Source organism: Podarcis gaigeae (genome assembly GCF_964106915.1).
Source record: "Podarcis gaigeae genome assembly, chromosome: 8".
In the NCBI taxonomy this organism is placed as follows: Eukaryota; Metazoa; Chordata; class Lepidosauria; order Squamata; family Lacertidae; genus Podarcis; species Podarcis gaigeae.
The window spans coordinates 19,209,631-19,230,292 of record NC_139684.1 but is presented as its reverse complement, the minus strand read 5'-3'; the positions used below and the strand labels follow the sequence as shown (position 1 = coordinate 19,230,292).

The following is a 20,662-nucleotide window of genomic DNA, read 5'->3' as shown; positions in this document are numbered from 1 at the left end:
CGCTGTTTTTACTCCCCCCCCCCCACTCCTCTGGCAGCCTCCTTTACCTGCAGCCTTATCTCCCGCCCAATCGCTTGCCGATCAGCTGCTCAGCAACTTTGTTTCAACACCCGCTTCCATCTTTCTAAAAAAAACCACCACAATCTGTTTTTTGCCCCTAGGCAATTTGGCTCCAGGGACCACGCATTTGCCCCATAAGACGCACAGACATTTCCCCTACTTTTTAGGAGTAAAAAGTGCGTCATATGGAGCAAAAAATACGGTATGTGCTCCCTGCCAGAAGTGACGCTTTCCCCAGATACGCTTGCTTTGACGCCCATGTTCACAGGTCTCCGCTGAGCTGTTCAAAGTTCACAAAGCATTCAAGGAAGCCAGAGTCTGCTCTCCAGAGACCAGGGTGTAGCATCGTGCCAATTAATTTGGGGAGGGGGTCGTTGCAACTGTGCGATGCCCCGGATGACAGTCTGCTCCATCAGGTTGGAACTAATTGGCCGTTGCCTCTTTGAAGGCCTCCCATTCTCATGCTCGAGTCCTTTGTGAGAGCAACGCCAGCTTCGCTTTACACATGCAGGCAGCCAGATATGGGTCTGGGTTTGGGGACAGTGTGGGTCGGGGAGGAGTGGGGCACAGGGAGGGCACATTGGGGGGAGCAAGAGGGTGCCTACTGCTTTGCTTCTCTGGCTGCAAGTCTTTGTCAGTTTGGCTTTCAAACATGCTCATGAATTTCTCCTTCGTACTTGCGACACACTTGGAATCTGCAGAGGAAGAGGAGGAGAGAAAAAGCCATTGGGCCCTGAACCAATACAGTGGTACCTCGGGTTACATACGCTTCAGGTAACATATGCTTCGGGTTACATACTCTTCTAACCCAGAAATAGTGCCTCAGGTTAAGAACTTTGCTTCAGGATGAGAACAGAAATCGTGCTCCGGGTACTATTTTTACCTCAGGATGAGAACAGAAATCACGCGGCAGCAGCGGGAGGCCCCATTAGCTAAAGTGGTGCTTCAGGTTAAGAACAGTTTCAGGTTAAGTACAGATCTCTGGAGCGAATTAAGTACTTAACCCGAGGTACCACTGTACTAATAATACCAATACTGACCACAATACTCAAAGGTAAATGGTTTTGCGAAAAGACCCATCTCCCCCAACGTTTGCCTTCTAAATTCTGGAGGAGGATTCTGAGGGACGTGGCAGTGGGCTCTTCGTGGTTATTCATATTTTGTGCCTTTTCATTTGGAATTGCTTCAAATCAACATTTCCTCCGTGGTGGCTACACTACTGTTTCTTCAGCACAGCCACACCCACCCTGTATATTTAAAGCACCATAGACTTAGCTGTAGAGCAGGAAGGGACCCCAAGGGCCCTCTAGACCAACCCCCCTGCAAGGCACGAAACACAGCGGAAAAATCCCTGACAGAGGGCTATTCAGTCTCTGTTTTTATTTTTGGAAAAACATTCTGCATGCAAAGCAAGTGCTCTACCACTGAACTAAGATGTAGGAAGCTGGGTTATATGGAGTGAAACTATTGGTTCATCTAACTTATGATTGTCTACACTGATTGACAGTGGCTTTCCAGGGTTTCAGATAAAGTTCTCTCCCGGCCGTACCTAGAGAGGCCGGGGATTGAACCTGGGACCTTCTGCATGCTCCTCAACTGAGCCGCGGCCCTGCCACTAAGGGAAGAGCTTGTTTTTCAGAGAGAGAAAGGGACCGCACACCTTTCTGCCCATTAGCTCGCTCATTGAGTCGACCAGCACCTGATCTGCCAGAGCATTTTGAGAGGCAAAGCGGCCAATTTGCTGCCAATAATGAACAATAATGCCCAAGCCAAGTTATTTAATGAGACACAGCCAGCTTCCAAATCGAGGGCAGCACCAGAAACGCGAGTGGGTGGATTCAATAGAGAAAGGAGGACAGAATTCTTTGCTAAGTCCTGGAAACCAGGTTGAAAATCTGGGTCACAGATTTTCCCCTAGGAACAAAGGAAGCCGCTTTTTACCATTGGTTCATCGAGCTCAGTATTGTCTACACTGACCGGCAGCAGCTCTCCAGGGGATAATCCCAGTCCTACCTGGAGTTGCTTTTAAGTATTGAACCTGGGACGTCTTGAATGCAAATCTCTGCCGCTAAGCTGTGGCCGTTCCCCAAAAGAAATGCACCCGTTGAAGCTTCTGCTTTGAACTTTTGTAATTATCCTGCACTTTCCACTCGGTCTGTTCATGAAATGCAGCCTGAGATCAGAGGTGGTGTGGTGGGGAGTAATTCAGTTTAGTTTGCATATTAACATCCCCCTACCTAATTTGCGGGGACACGGGTGGCGCTGTGGGTTAAACCACAGAGCCTAGGACTTGCCGATAGAGAAGGTCGGCGGTTCAAATCCCCGCAACGGGGTGAGCTCCCGTTGCTCGGTCTCTGCTCCTGCCAACCTAGCAGTTCAAAAGCACATCAAAGTGCAAGTAGATAAATAGGTATCACAATGGCGGGAAGGTAAATGGCGTTTCCGTGCACTGCTCTGCTTTGCCAGAAGCGGCTTAGTCATGCTGGCCACATGATCCAGAAGCTGTATGCTGGCTCCCTCAGCCAATAAAGTGAGATGAGCGCCGCAACCCCAGAGTCGGCCACGACTGGACCTAATGGTCAGGGGTCCCTTTAATTTTACCTTTACCTAATTTGCATTTCGGAAATTCGGACAATCGGTCCATCTAGCTAATAGCCACAATTTTCTGAATTTTGCAAGGCAGTTCTCCAGCCACAAAATGTGGACCAAAAATTTATGCATTGAGGAAAGGTGTCCATAAGTATGCAATTATGAGTGAAAACAAACGAAAATGTATTATATTAGGGAAATTGCTTGCAAAAAAGAGAAAGACAGACATATCAAGCAAATTTGAATAGAGAACTGTGTATATTAAGGGGAATGTACACTGATAAATTTCCGTGGGGATCATTTTTTGAAAAAGAAATATGGCAACTGAAATTGACACTTTTGTCCTTTTCTACCTGAGACTCGTAAAAACTGGCTGGACATTCACAGTCCAGGAATACTTGGCTGTCCATGTGGAAACCTTTGACTTCTCATAGTTAATAGTTAGATATTCATTTCTACCATAATCTGCAAATCCAATAAGCAGCTGTCTTAAGCCTCAGATGGATTTCCGAGATTAAAATGCCATTGCTTGGGCAGGAGGTATGCCTGGCTCCAGCCTTGTCATTATTTATGAGCCAGCCCAAGAAGATTTTGTATTGTTTTCCTGGGCATCTGGGCAGCATCACTGATATGATTGTACTGCTAAATCTGTTTTTAATACGTCTGTGTGATTTTATGACCGCATTCTTTACTTGCTTGAAAATCGCTTTGGGAGTTGGGTGGGTTTTATTTATTTTTGGTAATGGGAAGCGATACATAAATTCAAGAATCCCACTCGATAAACCTCACCTAACAAAATGGAAACTTTAGCGGTGCTTTGCTTACGCGGGCGAAAAGGTACTCAGCCCAAAGTTATGGGACAATCAGCCAAGCACTGAGTAGAACTCATTTGGATAACACAGCTTTCCACTGCCTGCTATTAGTATTATTTTTAAAAAAAAAATGTTCATTTATTATTATTTTATTATTGGTTTTTTTGAGTTGGGGTTATTGGGTTGTTGTTTTTATTTTGATTATATATTTTGTGGTTTTATATTTTGATTTTTGTTCTGTGAACCGCCCTGAGACCTCCGGCTATAGGGTGGTATATAAATTCAAATTCAAATTATTATTATTATTATTATTATTATTATTATTATTATTATTATTATTATTATACCATGCTTCATTGGAAGATCTCAGAGGAGTTCACAAGATACAGGATAGAGGCACAAAGTAGTTAAAGATGAAAACAAAACAATAAACCTCTCCCAAAAATACATATTCTAATAGTAGTGCCTGGGCTGCCATCCCCTGTCTTTGCCCCACCCTCCAAACTTAGACTCCAAATAAGTTTTCTTTTGCTAATAGAAGACTTTTTTCCAAGCCCAATTGCAGCATGCAAATTGAGATGTGTTGAAGCAAGTGTGGAGCCAGCCCATTGTGGGTGAATGAAGCCCTCTCCCACCAACCTCTGCCTGCCTTTGTACAACAAGCCCTGCCCATTCATCTTCTGTCTCCCTTGCAGAACTCAGTGGGGAGGGACCATCAGTCGGCGCCACCTGCCATTGGCTCCGGCCCCGCCTGTCATCGGCACAGGCTCCGCCTACTCTGGGTGCCCCTCCACCCTGCCAGCCATCACAGGCCCATCTCAGGTTGGTGCGAGAGGCGGTCTCTTTGCTCACCTCTTTGCCTATTGGACGGGGCGCTTTTAACCCTCCGCCTGCCATTTCCCAGGCGTCTTCCCGCCGCAGCTCTCCCCTTGCGGGCCTCACCTGCTTCGGTGTAGTACGGATACCAACGGAAGCCTAAGCTGATGGCGGCTGCTCTTTCACTGGCATCCAAAGGCCTTTCATCCATCCATCCTACATAAGCCAGAGCAATTTGGTCAGAACCGGGAGGGCGCTGGCTCTTGTTGCGAAAGCCAACGTGGCCGATTGGTTAGAGTGCCAGCCTAGGATGTAGTAGAGACCAAGGCTCAAATTCCCAGCTCCTCAATAACTTTAGGCTGGTCTGTGGTGGGAATAGGGGAGCTCCTAACTGCTCTCAGCACACCTAGCAAACTACAACTCCCAGGATTCTGTGGGGGAAGCCATGATACTGCTTTGCGTGTACAGTGCTGATGGGCCCCGGGATAAATATCTCCGCTTACAGCTCTCTCTTTTACGTAATTCCTCCAGTGCCTTGAAGAACAGTTGAATGGAAAGATGCGCAGATCACAAAGTTCCTCTGATGGGCATTCTTATGGTTCAGTCAACCTTTACAAGGGACCAAGCTTTTAATGTGGTGGGCCTTTTCTTGTGGAACTGCCTGCCAATGGAGGTTCAGCAAGATTCATTCCTGCCTTCTTTTGGATGCCTCTGAAAAATTGTGTTATTCAGTCACCTTTGATGTGTGAATTTCATTTTACCGGCTAGTATTTATCAATGCTTTTAATGGATGTTTATCAGAATGGAACTGTTTATGTGGTATATAGCCTTGCGCGCACTCTCTCTCTCTCTCTCTGTGTGTGTTGTTGTTTATATATAAAAAGTGTGGTCTATAAGAATTTCAATAAATAAAATTAAAGTGGAGCAGTGATGCCATTGGGCTTCTGGCAGGGGTTCCCAGGATGAAGCTAAGCACAAAATGTAATATAACCTCACTTTGTGGCCAATTTCAAAAATTGAATGGATGGAGGCACAAGCTCTTTCAATGCAAGGTGATGAATTCCATGTTGCTAGTTGTTTTAAAGCAGAAAATGGCCAGCTCCCTCTAGCAGCAGATTTTACCTATCAGGGATCCTGTAGTGAGGATCTTACCAATCAGGGATACTCTCGCAGCTGATTTTACCTGCGAAGGGACACTGTAATAGGGACTTCCTGCATTGGCTAAATGGCCTAAATAGCCTCTGAGATCCCTTCTGATGACTCATTGAAGAGTTCGGCACTTTGAGCTGCTCCTTCCCTGCACATCGGCATATTTAATTATTTAATCAAAGCTCTTGAGCCAAACGTCGCCTGGCCAAGGGAGAATCTCCACTCGAGGCTCATTAGTTCTTTCAACTGCCTCTCGCCGCTTAATGAAGAGGCGCTTTCTGTGTTCAAGAGCAAAGCTGTGTCTTCAAGAAGCAAAGGCTCGTGGAAAATTAAAGAATTCTTTTTTTAAAAAAATCCTCTTGGGGCAGCTTCCTCCAAAGCGGAAACGGTCTTGTCATACAACTATGCCTTTGCAGGGCCCGGCTCTACCATTAGGCGAGTGCAGAGGCCGCTTCAGGTGGTTGATTTTGGGTGTCGGGAGCGGTTGCCTAATTTCTTGCTGCATTTGTGAGGGAGAAGTGCTTGTGGGATTTTCTGCCTGGGGTCCCCCAACCTCCAAAATTGAGGTGCGTGTGTGGCCCCGCCACCTCTTGCCCTTCCGATCCCACTGGGAGGGCAGCCAGAGGTGGGTGGGTGTCAAGGTGGTTTCTCTTGGGATCTGAGGCTGTGGGGCTGACCTGAGAAGCACGTTGGTCTTCGAAGTGTCAAGAGAGGCGGGAAGCTGTAGAGCTTCTTCTTGCAGACCTTTTGTGAAAGGGGAGTCGGTGTTGAGGCTCCTTCCCGCTCTGAAGCCATATCCTCTAGAAGCTGACTCGCACACAGATCATAATGGGGAGGCTGTGATGTCACCTGTTGACTCAGGTGCCCTGCCCTATCCAGAACTCTCTCCTGGCTGGCCAAGCGAGGAGGGGATGTGACTGGGATCCTGGCTCTGCTTCCATCCTGTGAAAAGCCGCTGCCAGTCAGAGCAGGCAGTAATAAGACAGCTGGGCCCTCTGCGTAAGGCAGCTTCCTTCAGTGGGCAGAGCACCTGCCTGGCATGCAGAAGGTCCCAGGTTCAATCCCCAGGTAGTGCTGTCCCCTGTCAGAAACCCTGGACAGTCGCTGCCGGTCAGTGCTGACAATACTGAGGGAGATGGGCCATGGGCCTGAATCCACAATTCGTTTATTTAATATGGGTTGCAGTCAATTAAGTCCTACTTGGAGTGCACCGGTTGGAATTAAGTTAATCATGTTTATAGGCTTCAGTGGGTCTACTCAGAGTTGTTGTTATTTACTTATACCCCGCACATCTGTCCGGGCCTCTCTCCAGCCACTCTGGGCAGCTTTCAGTAGAATATTAAAAACACAATAAAACACCAGTCATTAAAAACTTCCCTAAAAACGGCTGCCTTCAGATGTCTTCTCAAAGTTAGATAGTTGTTTATTTCCTTGACATCCACAGGGCAGGTGCCACTACCGAGAAGGCGCTCTGCCTGGTTCCCTGTAATCTCTTTTCTCGCAGGGAGGGAACCGCCAGAAGGCCCTCAGAGCTGGACCTCAGTGGCCGGGCTGAATGATGGGAGAAGCTCCTTCAGGTATACTGGGCCGAGGCTGTTTAGAGTAAGGTTGGCATTGGGTACAAAATGGCAGTGGTCATCCCCTCATGCAATCGAGAAGGGTTTCCTGTTTTCGCTCACCATCGATGCTGTACCTTTATGCTTTAACAGGCTAAGCAGATGGTGATAGTCCTTCGCCCTCTAGGAGCTTACAGTCTGACGTTTTAACAGCCAATGGAGAGAGAGAGAGAGGAAGGACAGAAGAGGCCAGAGGAGTGGCAGTGAGGAAAATAAATTACACCTCCCTAGGCTTCAGGCAAGGATGAAGGTTTATGCCAAAAGCACTTGGGGAGGGCGCTTTAAGAGAGCGGCGCGAACGGTAATGGCTGCCCTTTCCTAACCGGGAGAGGGAAGCTACGCTGGAAAAGGGTCGTCCGCTACGGCGAAGCGGAGACCCATTCTGGAAAACCGCAGGCAGCGGAAGCCTGCGGTCTCGGGACCCGGCGGGCGCCAGGAGCTACCCCCGAAACGTTGAGGGAACCCCGTAAGGGGCTCCGGATCGCAGAGGGGGTAGCGGCGCTGTGGGTCTATGCGCATTCAGCGGAGCGAAGCCGCGTTGCCGTTGCCGGTGAGCGCCGACCTTTCTTCCTTCAACACAAGATTCCAAAACGTAACAACCCGTGAGTAATTGAGGACTTTACTAAATTTCGGGACTAAAATATTGAAAATAAGCTGAAAGCGGAGAGACGAGGAAAAGGAAGTCCGTCCTCCGCAGCCATTGATTTTTAAAGCAAAGAGCAGGAGGAGTGGAGGCATAGAGAGAACTTTTGACAGCTCAGATTGAGCACCCGCAGAAATTACTTTTCCTTTTAAAGACTGTAAGCAATTGATTTTTGGACTTTTATTAGGACTTATATATTCCTTTCTTTGTGGATTACAATTCTGTTTAAGAAGCCCAGGTGTCAGAACTGCCTGAGCAGTAGAACTGTCAGACTGCAAATTTGGATACATTCTATTTAAACTTGGAGACAGTCTGAGGGAGTTCAGAATGGTTACGTTCTTGCATTTTGGAACTCCAGTAAGCACAACTTGAAATATTGTGGCAAACCTAAAACCAACTCTGCTAAAACTACTTTTGTGAAGATCCCTAAGAATTGGATTAGATTTTGTATGTGGAATGGACTCTTCTTCCTAGGACATTTTATGCTCCCCCTAGAGGATTGAGGACTTACAACAAAAACATTGTTTTACTTTCTATTTCCCGGCCCTCTGTTTGATTGCTACCATCTGGGCCGTAGCTTTCCCATGGGAATAACTCAGCTTGACCTTGACTGCTAGATATTTTTGGAATGAGTGGCGCAAAAAGAAAGGGATTAAGAACCAGACAAACAACTCTGACAACCGTAACTGCAGCCTCACAAGCACGCAGATCATCTGTGCCCACTTTGCCCTCGGAGGAAAAAGTTACCTCCCTGTCACAGGCAGGGGAGGAAGAAACTGAGGATTTACAACTAGAAGAGATGGCCTCAGGAGGATCTGGTTCTGTATTAGAGAGAATTCTTGAGAAATTGGAGTCTTTGGAGAGGAAAGTTGACCAACAAACTGCGAAAATTGACCTTAATACAGAAACTTTAAACAAATTATCTGGGCAAGTTGCACAGAATGCACAAGCAATCGGACAACTGAAGGAGGCTGCAGGTGAAAATCAGAAACTGGCCGAAGAGACCAGCCAAAGAGTGGGAGAGTTGGAAAAAGAAGTAAGGCCGCTCAGTAAGCAGGTCGGAGAACATCAGACCTATCTCTCTATGTTGGAACTTCGGAACAGGGAGATTAATTTAAGGATAAGATCGATACCAGAAGTGGAAGAAGGTAATCTAGCTGAGTTTCTGACCAAAGAATTCTCCAAGTTCTGGGGTTTAGAGGAGGAAGATTTTAAAATCGTGTCAGCCTTCAGACTTGGAAGACTTACAAAGAGAGAAAGGCCCAGAGACTGTTTGATTACGTTGAGATCAAAGGAGGAAAGGGACAAGATTTTGGGCCTGCACTACGGAAGCTCTTTGAACATTTCGGACAAAAGAATTGAGATTTTTAAGGACATTCCTAAACAGCTGTTGGATCTTAGATCTGAATATTTGGACTTAGTAAAACTGCTGAGAAGCAACTCAATCATCTTTAGGTGGGACTTTCCCCAAGGACTATCTTTTACCTTTAGAGGGAAGAAGATCAAAATTAGAACTTTGGAAGATAGGGATAAGTTTTTGACTGCCTACGGTGAGGACCTTCATAAAGGACTTGAACTACCCTCAGGGTCTGAACCACCACAGGTGCCTGTACCTCAGAACCCTGAAGACTCACAGAACAAAATACCATCCCAAGGAAACTAAACAGATCTATCCAGGATGTCTCTGCAACTTTTAAGTTGGAATATAAATGGCTGCAACAGCCCGGAAAAAAGGAAGAAAATCTTTCACTTATTAAAAAAGGAGCAACTAGACATTACTTGTTTACAAGAAACACATGTGACTAGGCTCCACAGAAAAATATTGGTAAATAAAAGGATAGGCCAAGAATTTATATCTTCGGATTTAGTTAAGAAGAGAGGAGTGGTGATATATGCAAAGGAGAGCCTCTCACCAAAATTTCTATTTAAAGATGAACATGGAAGAATTTTGGCAATTGAAATACAGCACCAAGGAGAGAAAATTTTGATATTAGGAATCTACGCTCCAAATGAAGGGAAATCAGAATTCTACAAGAAGTTGCATGAGATTATGCTGGATTATCTGGACTATGATAACATCATTATGATGGGAGATATGAATGGGATCGTTTCTACAAACATGGATAGGTCACAAAGCCAAAAGGTTACTAAAGAAGGCAGACTACCAAAGACCTTTTTTGAAATGACAGACAACATGGACTGGATTGATATATGGAGGACAAAGAACCCCTTAGGGAAAGAAGGAACATTTTTCTCTGAAGCCCAACTGACTTGGACAAGAATTGACCAAATATGGATTTCTAGAGGTCTGGCTCCTAAGGTGAAGAAAGTGGAAATCTGCCCAAAGACCTGCTCCGATCATAATGCGTTGAAAATGGACATGACATTATTACCAACCGGCTCCTTTAGATGGAAGATGAATGACAACTTGTTTAGAGATCAGGAGATTATCAAGAAGGCCCAAAAAACAATAAAGGACTATTTTGAGATAAATTTGAACACTGCTGTGGAAAAAAGAACAATCTGGGACGCAAGCAAAGCTGTGATGAGAGGGTTCTTGATACAACAGAATGCCATAAAGAAAAGACTACAAAATGAGAAAAAGGACAAGATTTTGGGGAAAATTAAAGAGTTAGAGAAGAAACTAAGAGTAAACCCGAAGTCACAGCCGATTTTGAGAGAAATTAAACTTCATCAGGCACAATATTCCAAACTGATAAATCAGGAAATAGAATGGAAGATTAAATCAATGAAACAAAAAACATTTGAATCGGCTAATAAATGTGGGAAACTGCTGGCTTGGCAGTTGAAGAAGAGACAAAAGCTGAACATAGTAACAAATTTGGAAATAGAAGGAAGGAATATTCAGAACCCGGTGGAAATTAGAAAATGTTTCCAGAAATATTTCAAGAAATTATACACTCAAGGGCCACAAAAGGAGGAAGAGATTGCAAAATTTTTGGAGAAAAATGGACTTAAAAAACTATCACAAGAAAATAGATCACTCCTGAATAGTAAAATAACACGACTAGAGATAGAACAGGCCATTCAGAATATGAAGTTGGGCAAGTCTCCAGGGCCAGATGGCTTGACCTCCAAGTACTATAAGACATTAAGTGACTATTTGATTCAACCACTGCTGGAGGTCAGCAATGAAATTATGGAGGGAAAGAAGGCGCCTGAATCGTGGAAGGAAGCTTTCATCACATTGATACCAAAATCAGAAACTGAAAAGACACAACTTAAGAACTACCGCCCCATTTCCCTTTTAAATGTGGATTACAAAATATTTGCTGACGTTTTGGCAGGAAGATTCAAAAGAGTTTTAAATGAGATAATTCATAAAGACCAGGCAGGCTTTCTCCCAGGAAGACATTTATTTGCTAATACAAGGAACATTATTGACATTTTGGAACTCTTGCAAACAAATATTAACACTAAAGCAGTTCTAATTTTTATAGACGCGGAGAAGGCCTTTGATAATATTTCTTGGAAATTTATGAAGGGGAATTTAAAAGAAATGGGAGTGGGGCGGGGTTTTGAAAATGGGATTGACGCGATTTACTCAGAACAAAAGGCAAAACTGATAGTTAACAATGTGGTTACAGAAGAGTTTAAGATTGAAAAAGGGACACGACAAGGCTGCCCGATTTCCCCCTTGCTGTTTATTTCTGTCCTGGAGGTGCTCTTGAACTTGATTAGAGGGGACCGGTTGGTGCAAGGGATTCAGATCGGAGTGAAACAATATAAACTTAAAGCTTTTGCAGATGACCTTGTTTTGACATTGCAAGAGCCAGAATCTAGTACAAAAAGAGTGTTACAATTGATTCAGGACTTTGGTCGGGTAGCGGGCTTTAAACTAAACAAACAGAAAACTAAGGTGTTGGGAAAAAACTTGACAGATGCAGAGTCAGAACGGTTTCAGAGAGAAACAGAACTAACTGTGGTTAAAAAAGTAAAGTACCTAGGGGTAAACATAACAGCAAAAAATCTGAGTCTATTTAAGGATAATTATGAAAAATGTTGGTCTGAAATTAAGAGAGACTTGGACAGTTGGTCAAAATTGAAGCTTTCTTTGTTAGGCCGAATTGCTGCTATTAAGATGAATGTATTGCCTAAGATGTTGTTTTTATTTCAAACATTGCAAATTGTGGATAAGACGGAGTGCTTCAGGAAGTGGCAGAGAGATATTTCTAAATTTGTCTGGCAGGGCAAAAAGCCCAGAATTAAGTTTAAGATATTAACTGATGCGAAAGAAAGAGGGGGCTTTGCCCTGCCAGACTTAAGGTTGTACTACGAAGCCGCAGCTTTCTGCTGGCTAAAAGACTGGCTACTTCTAGAGGACACTGATGTGTTAGATTTAGAAGGTTTTAACAATGCATTTGGCTGGCATGCATACTTATGGTATGACAAAGTTAAGATCAATAAGACCTTTAAGAACCATATTGTCAGGAAAGCAGTGTTTAATGTCTGGACAAAATACAAAGACCTATTGGAAAATAAAACTCCAAGATGGCTATCACCTCTGGAGGCTAAGGCCCGAAAAAGACCCAATATGGAGGCCAAATGGCCGAAATATTGGGAAATAATAGAGAAAGAGGGTAACAATTGGAAATTGCAGAGTTTGGAAAAAATGAAAGATAAAGTGCGAGACTGGTTACATTACGCTCAGATTCAAGAAATTTTTAAAAAGGATAAAAAGTTAGGATTCCAGGTGGAGAAATCGAAGTTGGAAACAGAATTGTTAGAACCTAAGACTAAAGTACTTTCAAGAATGTATAACTTGCTGTTGAAATGGAATACACAAGATGAAATGGTTAAGTCGGCCATGATAAAGTGGGCACAGGATATTGGGCATAATATTATGTTTGAGGATTGGGAAAGGTTGTGGACCACGGGGATGAACTTCACGGCATGTAATGCTCTGAAGGAAAATGTAATGAAAATGATTTATAGGTGGTACATGACCCCAGTTAAACTAGCCAAAATATGCCATGTGCCAGACAACAAATGCTGGAAATGTAAGGAAAATGAAGGAACATTCTTTCACCTCTGGTGGACTTGTCCCAGGGTGAAGGTCTTCTGGGAAATGATATATAATGAGCTGAAAAAGGTATTTAAGTATACCTTCCTTAAGAAACCAGAGGCCTTCCTCCTGGGCATTGTCGGCCAGATGGTGCCAAAGAAGGACCGAACATTCTTTTTGTACGCAACAGCAGCAGCAAGGATACTTATCGCCAAGAAGTGGAAAACTCAAGATCTACCCACTCTGGAAGAATGGCAGATGCAGCTGATGGACTATATGCAACTGGCCGAGATGACTGGCAGAATTCGAGACCTGGGAGAAGAGAGGGTTGAAGAAGATTGGAGGAAATTTAAGATTTATTTACAAAAATATTGTGATTTGGCGGAAAGTTAAGTAGGATGTTTGATCATAAATAATTGGCCACCACAAAATCGGATCGAAATGGGATGTAAAGTGAGATTAAGAGAAACTAATTTACAGAGGATTATATTTAAATGAGTGGTTATAAAATTTGCAAATTAGATGATAAATTGCTGGGAAAAATTTATGATGATGAAAATGGCAGCGGGAGATGTGAGGAAGTCCAAAGAAGTTATGAAACTTTGTTGAGATAAAAGAAAGGTTGTTTATTTCTGTACTTTATTTTGTAAAAACCCCTAATAAAAATTTATGGAAAAAAAAAAAAGAGAGCTCCATTTCCGAAATCCAATATGTCCATTAGGTATGAGTGAATTGGTCCATTTTGATTCATCTGTGTTTTGCATTTTCCCTGCCTTTAGCTCAGTTCTCTGCAACGGTTGCGATGGCTTCTCCCTGCATGAAATCTTGTATTCTGAAGCACGGCTTTTTGTGCTGATCGCACTCCTGCCTGCCTGTCCCAATGTCCCCCACGGTATGCCAAACAACCCGTTCAGACTCCTCGCCCCCGCTGTGTAGCAAGCACAACAAATGTCAAAGAAAAGCCTTTCTAGTTCTGCGGTTCCAGTCTATGCACTCTGCCATAGCTGAAGGCCGCTATCGACAGATCCCCTATGAAGAGAGCATTTGCCCATGTGCAGGGGGAATGCGCCTGAAAATTTACTTGGCTACTTACTGGTTTTCCAATCTGTGAGGATTCATGAGCAGCCTTGTTCAAAGATTTAAATCTCCCAGTTGAGAAATCAACTGGATACAACTGGGTATCTGATCAACTTTTTATTAGGGAGCAGGTCACTCTACAGTTCTGAAAAGGCGGCCTGTGCTGCCTTTAGAGGGGCAATTTTAAGGAGAAAAGTTTGTGGGGATGATCAGTGAAACTCTTATCTGATGGAATGTCTGGCTTTCATGATTATTTTAACGGCATACTGTGATTTATTCTGTTTTATGCATTTTGGGTTTCTGCAATGGCTTCAGCCACACAAATAAATAACATTTGTATTTGCATCTGTGTGGTTGTTTTTTTTTTAAGTCCTCATGGAAATTTGTCTGCATTTCAGTGCAAATTTCTCCTAACAGACACATTTTTCTTTGCAGTTTTGCCTAATCTGCCTAGTACATATTTCAAGGCATAAATATTTGTATTTCCCCAGATGTTATCTTCACAAACATACACATTTTCATACATGCTTTATCCTAGTACAATGGTGCCTCGGGTTACAAACACCTCGGGTTACAAACACTTTGGGTTACAGACTCCGCTAACCCGGAAGTAGTACCTTGGGTTAAGAACTTTACCTCAGGATGAGAACAGAAATCGCGCGGGGGTGGCGGTGGGCGGCCCCATTAGCTAAAGTGGCACCTCAGGTTAAGAGCAGTTTCAGGTTAAGAATGGACCTCTAGAACGAATTAAGTTCATAACCAGAGGTACCACTGTATATGCATTTTTGTTCCCATTGGTTGGCTGGATAAATGCACCGCAACATTCAGAGAAGTGCAGATTTTGAAGGATGGTTGATTCAGCTCACTTCTGGTTTTAGAAAGCGCAAGTTTGCTAGACTCTCCTTTAAATGCAAACTGAGTCAAATTTCTCTCTCCTGTCTCAAATATCCTTGTGTAGACGGCAATGCTGCAATATGGCTCACCGTGTGCAGCTAGTTTGATCTCCATGCAAACAGAGGTTTGCATAATGACTTAATCACTCCACTACCTATTTTCTTATTTTGCATACTTTATTAATTATTGTCTCCTCCAGGGCGTTCAGCTTATCATTATGTGCCTTTCCTCCTTTGCAGATCAACATAAGTGAACAACAGCAAAGATCGTGCTGTCATAAGCAGCTGCTTCAGTTGGATCGGTCCTGAATTCGAGGGCTGGACCCGGCTTTTGCCTTGATCTGAATTTAACCCCTGATTAACCCCTGTAGTGAGGATGCCTGTCTCTCTTCTCCCCACCCCCATTACATTCTTACACCAGGGGAGCTTTCAAGGTGTACCCAAACAACCTGGGATGTTCTGGGGCTCCCGCAACCCAATCTTGCCGAATTCTGACTTGACCCAAATCAGTCTGATTTGGTTCAGGATCCAGGATTCGACCAGATTTGGTACATAGTAACCTCCCTGGGACTTGTGGGTATAGGACAGTAAACAAATCTAAATATTAATATCATCATCAACAACAACAACACAACATAGTCCCACTAAATTCCTTTTTAAACCAGCACTGTGATAATCAGAGGAAGCTGAATATGTTATACCCCAGATGTGTTTTATAACAAACTGACCAGAGCCCTAATTAAACACCAGCCTCGCCCTCAGATTGATTCAGGACTGACTGAGTCTGGGTTGGGTTGAGAGGTCCCAGGTCCAGCCCAGGTCCCAGTGATTTGGGGGTCTGGATCAGGGTCCTGGATCAGGTCTGTTCTGCATGTGCAGCCCTATTATTTATATTCCACTCATATAAGGGGTATAACATTAACTGGGCAAAGTTTGTTTAGGTTGTTTGTTATATTAACCCCGGAATACTCAAATGTGTATCTTTGTGTATGTGTGTGTGTGTAATTTTCATTTTCATTTAATTACATTGTCTTCTCTCTGTGTATCTTTGTCAATACACTATTGAATTTTTATTTTTAAAGGGAATATCATACTCAGCTCTTCAGCCAAAACAGCTTACAGATTTATTTATTTTTAACCTACAATCCTTGCCTTCAGGCTTACAATCTAAGAAGGCATGACACATAAGGAAGAAGGGAAGAGGAGGGCAGAGGAAAACGAGCAAATGCATGAGAAGGACACATGGGACTAACTGCATATCCTTGATGCAAACACAGCAGCCATGTCTGAATAGCTGCTGTGGGCTGATTTTTTTAATCACCTCTCTATTTTCTGCTTCTTTTCTCACACACACCTCCACCTCCCTTGCTGCTCCTGCCCCCCCCATGGCAATGGCGGTTAAGAGCCATTTTGAGACACTTTATCCTGAAACCCTGGCTCGAGAGATACACACATCAGTGACAGGAGGCGCGAGAGGGGAAGGAGCTCCCGTTCCGTTGAAACACGTCCCCGTCTCTGCCTAATACGGGGAGGCTCCGTAATTACAAACATAAGGAGATCAAAGAGGGCTGTCCCCCGGGATTCTTCCCTTTCAAGATTAAAGACGCACTTTCAGGCTTGCTGTATATATTTTGACACACATTATTAAAGCATAAGCCCCCAAACTTTCTCCCTCCCAGACTTTGCATTTGTAGTCCCCCCCCCCTCTCTCCACCTCTCTTGGTGGCTAATTATTACCACAATCCTCCCCGCCCCCTCCGTCGTGTATTCAAAGTATTAATTTGGGTTTTAAAAATACCAGCTGCTGGTTGTGTTGTTGGGCATGTACCGTTCTGGCTTTTATCTTCCGTTGTGGCGAAAGAGGAGAGCAAGCACTGAGTTCAGGTGCTAGACTGTACAGTAAAGAGCAATGACTTTCCTTAGACTCGTCCTCTCTTGAAATGTCTCCCTAAAAATTAGAAATTAAGACTATCTACCAAATTTAACATCCTGAGCTCAAACTGGAGATGCAACGCTAAACATGACAGTCAAAGCGCTGGGAAGCCTTGTAGGCCCTTTGGGGATATGCTGGTTCGTAAATCCATGTTTAGCATGGCACAGCATGAGGGCTAACAGCTCCCTCCATTTGAGAATGGGAAGCAAGGGGTTATTATATCCTGTTCTAGTCCCGCTCAGAGCAGACCCATTAAACTTAACTGGCAAACCGAGGTTCAGTAATTTCAGTGCGTCAGCAGGATACCACCCAAAAAGTTTGGGCAGAGGTTTTGAGTTTGGAATCATCTTATATAAACTGAAGCCAGACAGATGCTCTACTCATAGGGAGGAGGCAGCCAGGCCATGTGGGAAATCCAGATGGCAGCTAGACCCAGCAACCCAGCGCAGCTTCAAGGACTGAGCCAGGGCAGATAAATTAATGGTGGACCTTGTCAAGTGGTTTGACCCAAGGAGCTGTCCAATGCTACCAGGTGCCGATTCCAAACCTGATCCCTAACCAGCTGGTATTGCATTGGTTCTGCCTGCAAAACCTTTGTTCTAGAAGGCAAATGAGTACTGGAGCCTGAAAAGCAGTCAAATCTGCATTCTAGGCCCCACCAAGCTCTGCCCTGGATCTCCTCTGCCTCCTGTTTCCAACAGAGACCCAGCAGACTGTGCCAGGCTCCTCCCCTGAGCCCACATGGTTCCATCTTGGCTCCGCCCTAACCTGGGCTCCACCTCTCCCAGCCGTATGTCAACTTTGGGGGAAAGGCCAAAGGCCAAAGGTCACCGGTTCCATCCCTGGACCCTCCAGTTAAGAGAAAGGTTGTCTGTCCAGAATTTGAAATGTTGCACTCAAGGGAGGAGAAAGGTTGATGGGAAGGCCACTGTTGAGTGGTGGCTACTGCTAGACCTCAAAGCAGAATCTCTGAAGTTAATCATCATGACTAACTCCCCATGTGCGGATGAGGAAGCCAAGCAAGGACCGCCCTCCGCCTCCTTCTCCCAGCGGTATGTCCCACTGGGCGTGACCCCAAAGTGGGGGTCAACCTGGTGCCCCTGCCCCAATTGGTCTGGCTGGCAGAGGCAGTGTGCCTCTGAATGGCTGTTGCTGAGCAATGCTAGTCAGTAGAGCTCTGTTGCATGCAGGTCCTGCTTGCAGGCTTTCCAGAGGCGAGGCCTTTGCCACTGTGAAAACAGGAGGGGCCTTTGGTCTGATCCAGCGGGGCTGTTCTTATGAACAGCAGTGAGAGGGGGCTGCTGCCTTCACACCCCACCTGGGGGCTTCCTGGAGCCATCTGATGGGCACTGTGGGGAAACAGGATGTTGGGACTAGACGGGCCTTTGGCTTGATCCAGCAAGGCTCTTCCTATGTTCTCATGTTGCCAGGTGGCCTCAAATTATTCCATTGTTTCAAACTCAATTTCAGCACAGTTCCAGGTGCTATTCCTTTTATTCAAATGTTTCCAACCTGCACTCTTTTGCGATAAACCAATATCCACTTTATTGCCAGGACTGTAATAGGACAATTAGCAAACCAATATTGCCAGGGAAATAAAATAACAGGGCTTTGTCTTTGTCTTTTTGCATTTTTATAGCATACAAATATTTGTGGCGCGCGCACACACCTGCCCCTCCCCTCTAAAAAAACCCCCTCAGCTAAATTGCCCTATTAATGAAGCTACCATCTTCGCTTCTAGCCAAATTGCCTGCTAATGGGACTTGTTTTTATATACCCCTTCCCCATATTTCTAATTTGCTATTTTATAAGTCTCACTTGGACGATTTCGGTTTTATGAAGTTCTTGGAAAGGGGAGGGAGAATGAAGCCTCTGCCTTTTTTCTTTTTTGCCTTTTTTTGATAGACGCTGAGCGGATATGTGGAATACAATCCCAAAACTGATCCATTTGAGATGAAATGCATGGAAGCAGACCTGGTGCGTCCCATGAATATCAGCCTCTGGCAATGCCCACCGATCTGCCACCTTATCTGCTGGCAACTGGAAGCATGAGTTGTACAGTCTAATGTGCCATTTTTGCAGCTCCCTTTTCAGACATTGTCTTGCTGGCCTGCCTGACAACAGAAGCCATCTGGGCCAGATGATCCCACCTCTCCTCCTCCATGGGCTGTTCCGGAGGTTCGTCAAATCTCCCAAGCACCTCCAAGGGGGGCGCAAAGGAAGGACAGGGGAGAGAGTCATGTTGTGCTAGCAGGTTCTGTTGCGCCAGCTTCCATTAGTGCAGCAACTTAGTTGACTCTGCCCCATTGGGTTGTGTCCAGTGCTAGTCTTACCCAGAACAAACCCATTGAAATCAACAGACCCAAGTTAGCCATGTCCATGCATTTCAATGGGTCTACTCTGAGCAGGATTAGCATTTGGTGCAAGCTATAAGGTTGGGTCCAGTGCTAATCCTCACCCTGTTTTTTGGTGGTGATATTTTATTGGAAGTTTTTAGACCCTTTCAAACTGCATTTTCCATTGTCGCAACTTGCCCTGGGACAGGCCTCCAAGTGGAAGGCAGGTAACAATTTAAGAGAATAATGACACTTGGGGTTTCGTTTTTCCCCCAAAAGGGTGCAAGCAGCCTGTTGTGTGGACGCCACTTACAGGGTAGGAGGGATGGTTTTCAAAGAGTCCAACCCAAGCCAAAAGTAGGGTAGTGTCATGGGCAGATCGGACACTGAGGAACGATGGGAAGAACCAGCTGAGGAAGCCCCAAGGGAAGAAAGCTCGTAGCCCAGGAAGTGGTGGTGGGACAACAGGGAGTCCCGGAGAAGACCGGGAAGAGGAGGTGATGGAAGCTGAGGAGGTAGCAGGGCTTTGTGAGCTGGGAGAGTCCAGAATCAGAGGCAGACATGAAGCAGGGGAGTAGGAGAAGGAGGCAAAGAGGCAGAGATGAGTCAGGCTGGTGAAGAGTCAAGGGTGTCTCCCCCTCCTGCTGCAACAAGCTCCAACCCCTCTGTCTCCCTCAGACCACTCCTCATTGCCCCACTACCTTTGGTGGTTCCCCAGCTGGTCCCTCCCACCATTCCCCTGCGCCCAACCAGTAAGAGGTGAGGTGGGGGTTGCTAGGGTCGGTTGTCCTCCCCCCGCACCCTGCTTTTCTATCTAACCCGGGATTCTCCTGGTCCACCCCTGGAGATCCCTCAAGGGCTCTGATTACCTCCTCGTCCTCTGCGCTTCTTCCTTCGCTTGCCAGCGCCGCCTGCTAAGACCCCCTTGGGGTTTACCTTCGAGCTGGAGTAGGACATTGGTAGTGGGTTTCTGGCGGAGTGCTGAGTGGGCCCGGGCGGCCTCGCCTCTGTGCCGGCTTCCTGGCCATGAGCAGGACCCTCCTCACACCCTCCTTCATCCTGGGGCGAGCTCCCCTCCAGCGAAACCTCGCTGCCTCCCGCCCTCGGGCCTGCAGCCTCCAGTGGGGTCCTTTCTGGAGACGGTCTCTGGGCTCGGCCAGTCCTTGTAACCGGGTCTCCTTTAATTGGGTTTGTCTCAAGGTCCCCCAAATTCATTCCAGAGGGGCCCTGGAGGCCCAAGGCCTCCGCTTGCTCATTGCTGCTCAGTTCAAAGTTGCTGACTGTCTCCGCAATGGGCTCCAGTCTGATGGCCATCTCTTCCGACCTCAGCGGAGGCTGCGGCCTGCTTTCCTCAGTGCTCACATCCTCGCCTTGCTCGCTTGGAAGACAGAAGATTGATCGCTTGCTGGGGAGCTCCATGGCCGATGCCCATCTGTGCTCCGGACAGTGGCTGTGAAAACAACCAAAGAGGAACTGCAAGTTCAGATAGCAATGGAGCCAATGCGGAAGAGACCAGGGTTTGAATCCATCACCCTGCCGTGAAGCTCACCAGAGTAGCCTTGGGGCAGTCCCTGCCTCAGCGTGGCCTACCCTACATGGTTGTTGTGGCAATAAAATGGGGATGGGGAGCGAACAATCCGGTTCGAATCCCCGCAATGGGGTGAGCTCCCATTGCTTGGTCCCGCTCCTGCCAACCTAGCAGTTTGAAAGCA

The 20,662-nt window shown here is 45.6% G+C and overlaps 1 protein-coding gene and 1 long non-coding RNA gene across 6 annotated transcripts in view; one reads left to right on the top strand and one right to left on the bottom strand.

Moving 5' to 3' along the window:
* Window positions 1-20,662, bottom strand: part of TTLL10 (tubulin tyrosine ligase like 10) — a 209,092-nt gene that overhangs the window by 19,537 nt on the left and 168,893 nt on the right. For 4 of the 5 annotated variants that reach the window (XM_083752480.1, XM_083752481.1, XM_083752483.1 and 1 more), the window contains 2 exons: window positions 19,820-20,400; window positions 666-755 (listed from right to left, as the gene is read on the bottom strand). In XM_083752480.1, coding sequence (XP_083608606.1) covers window positions 666-755; window positions 19,820-20,400 — 671 coding nt within the window. Of the gene's footprint in view, window positions 1-665; window positions 756-4,403; window positions 4,494-6,103; window positions 6,258-19,819; window positions 20,401-20,662 lie in introns of those variants that run through there. The other variant, XM_083752484.1, reaches the window with a different exon arrangement.
* On the top strand, window positions 6,272-15,047 carry LOC310850909. Its single transcript, XR_014567463.1, has 2 exons — window positions 6,272-6,425; window positions 14,922-15,047. It is a non-coding gene; the product is annotated as an uncharacterized lncRNA (long non-coding RNA).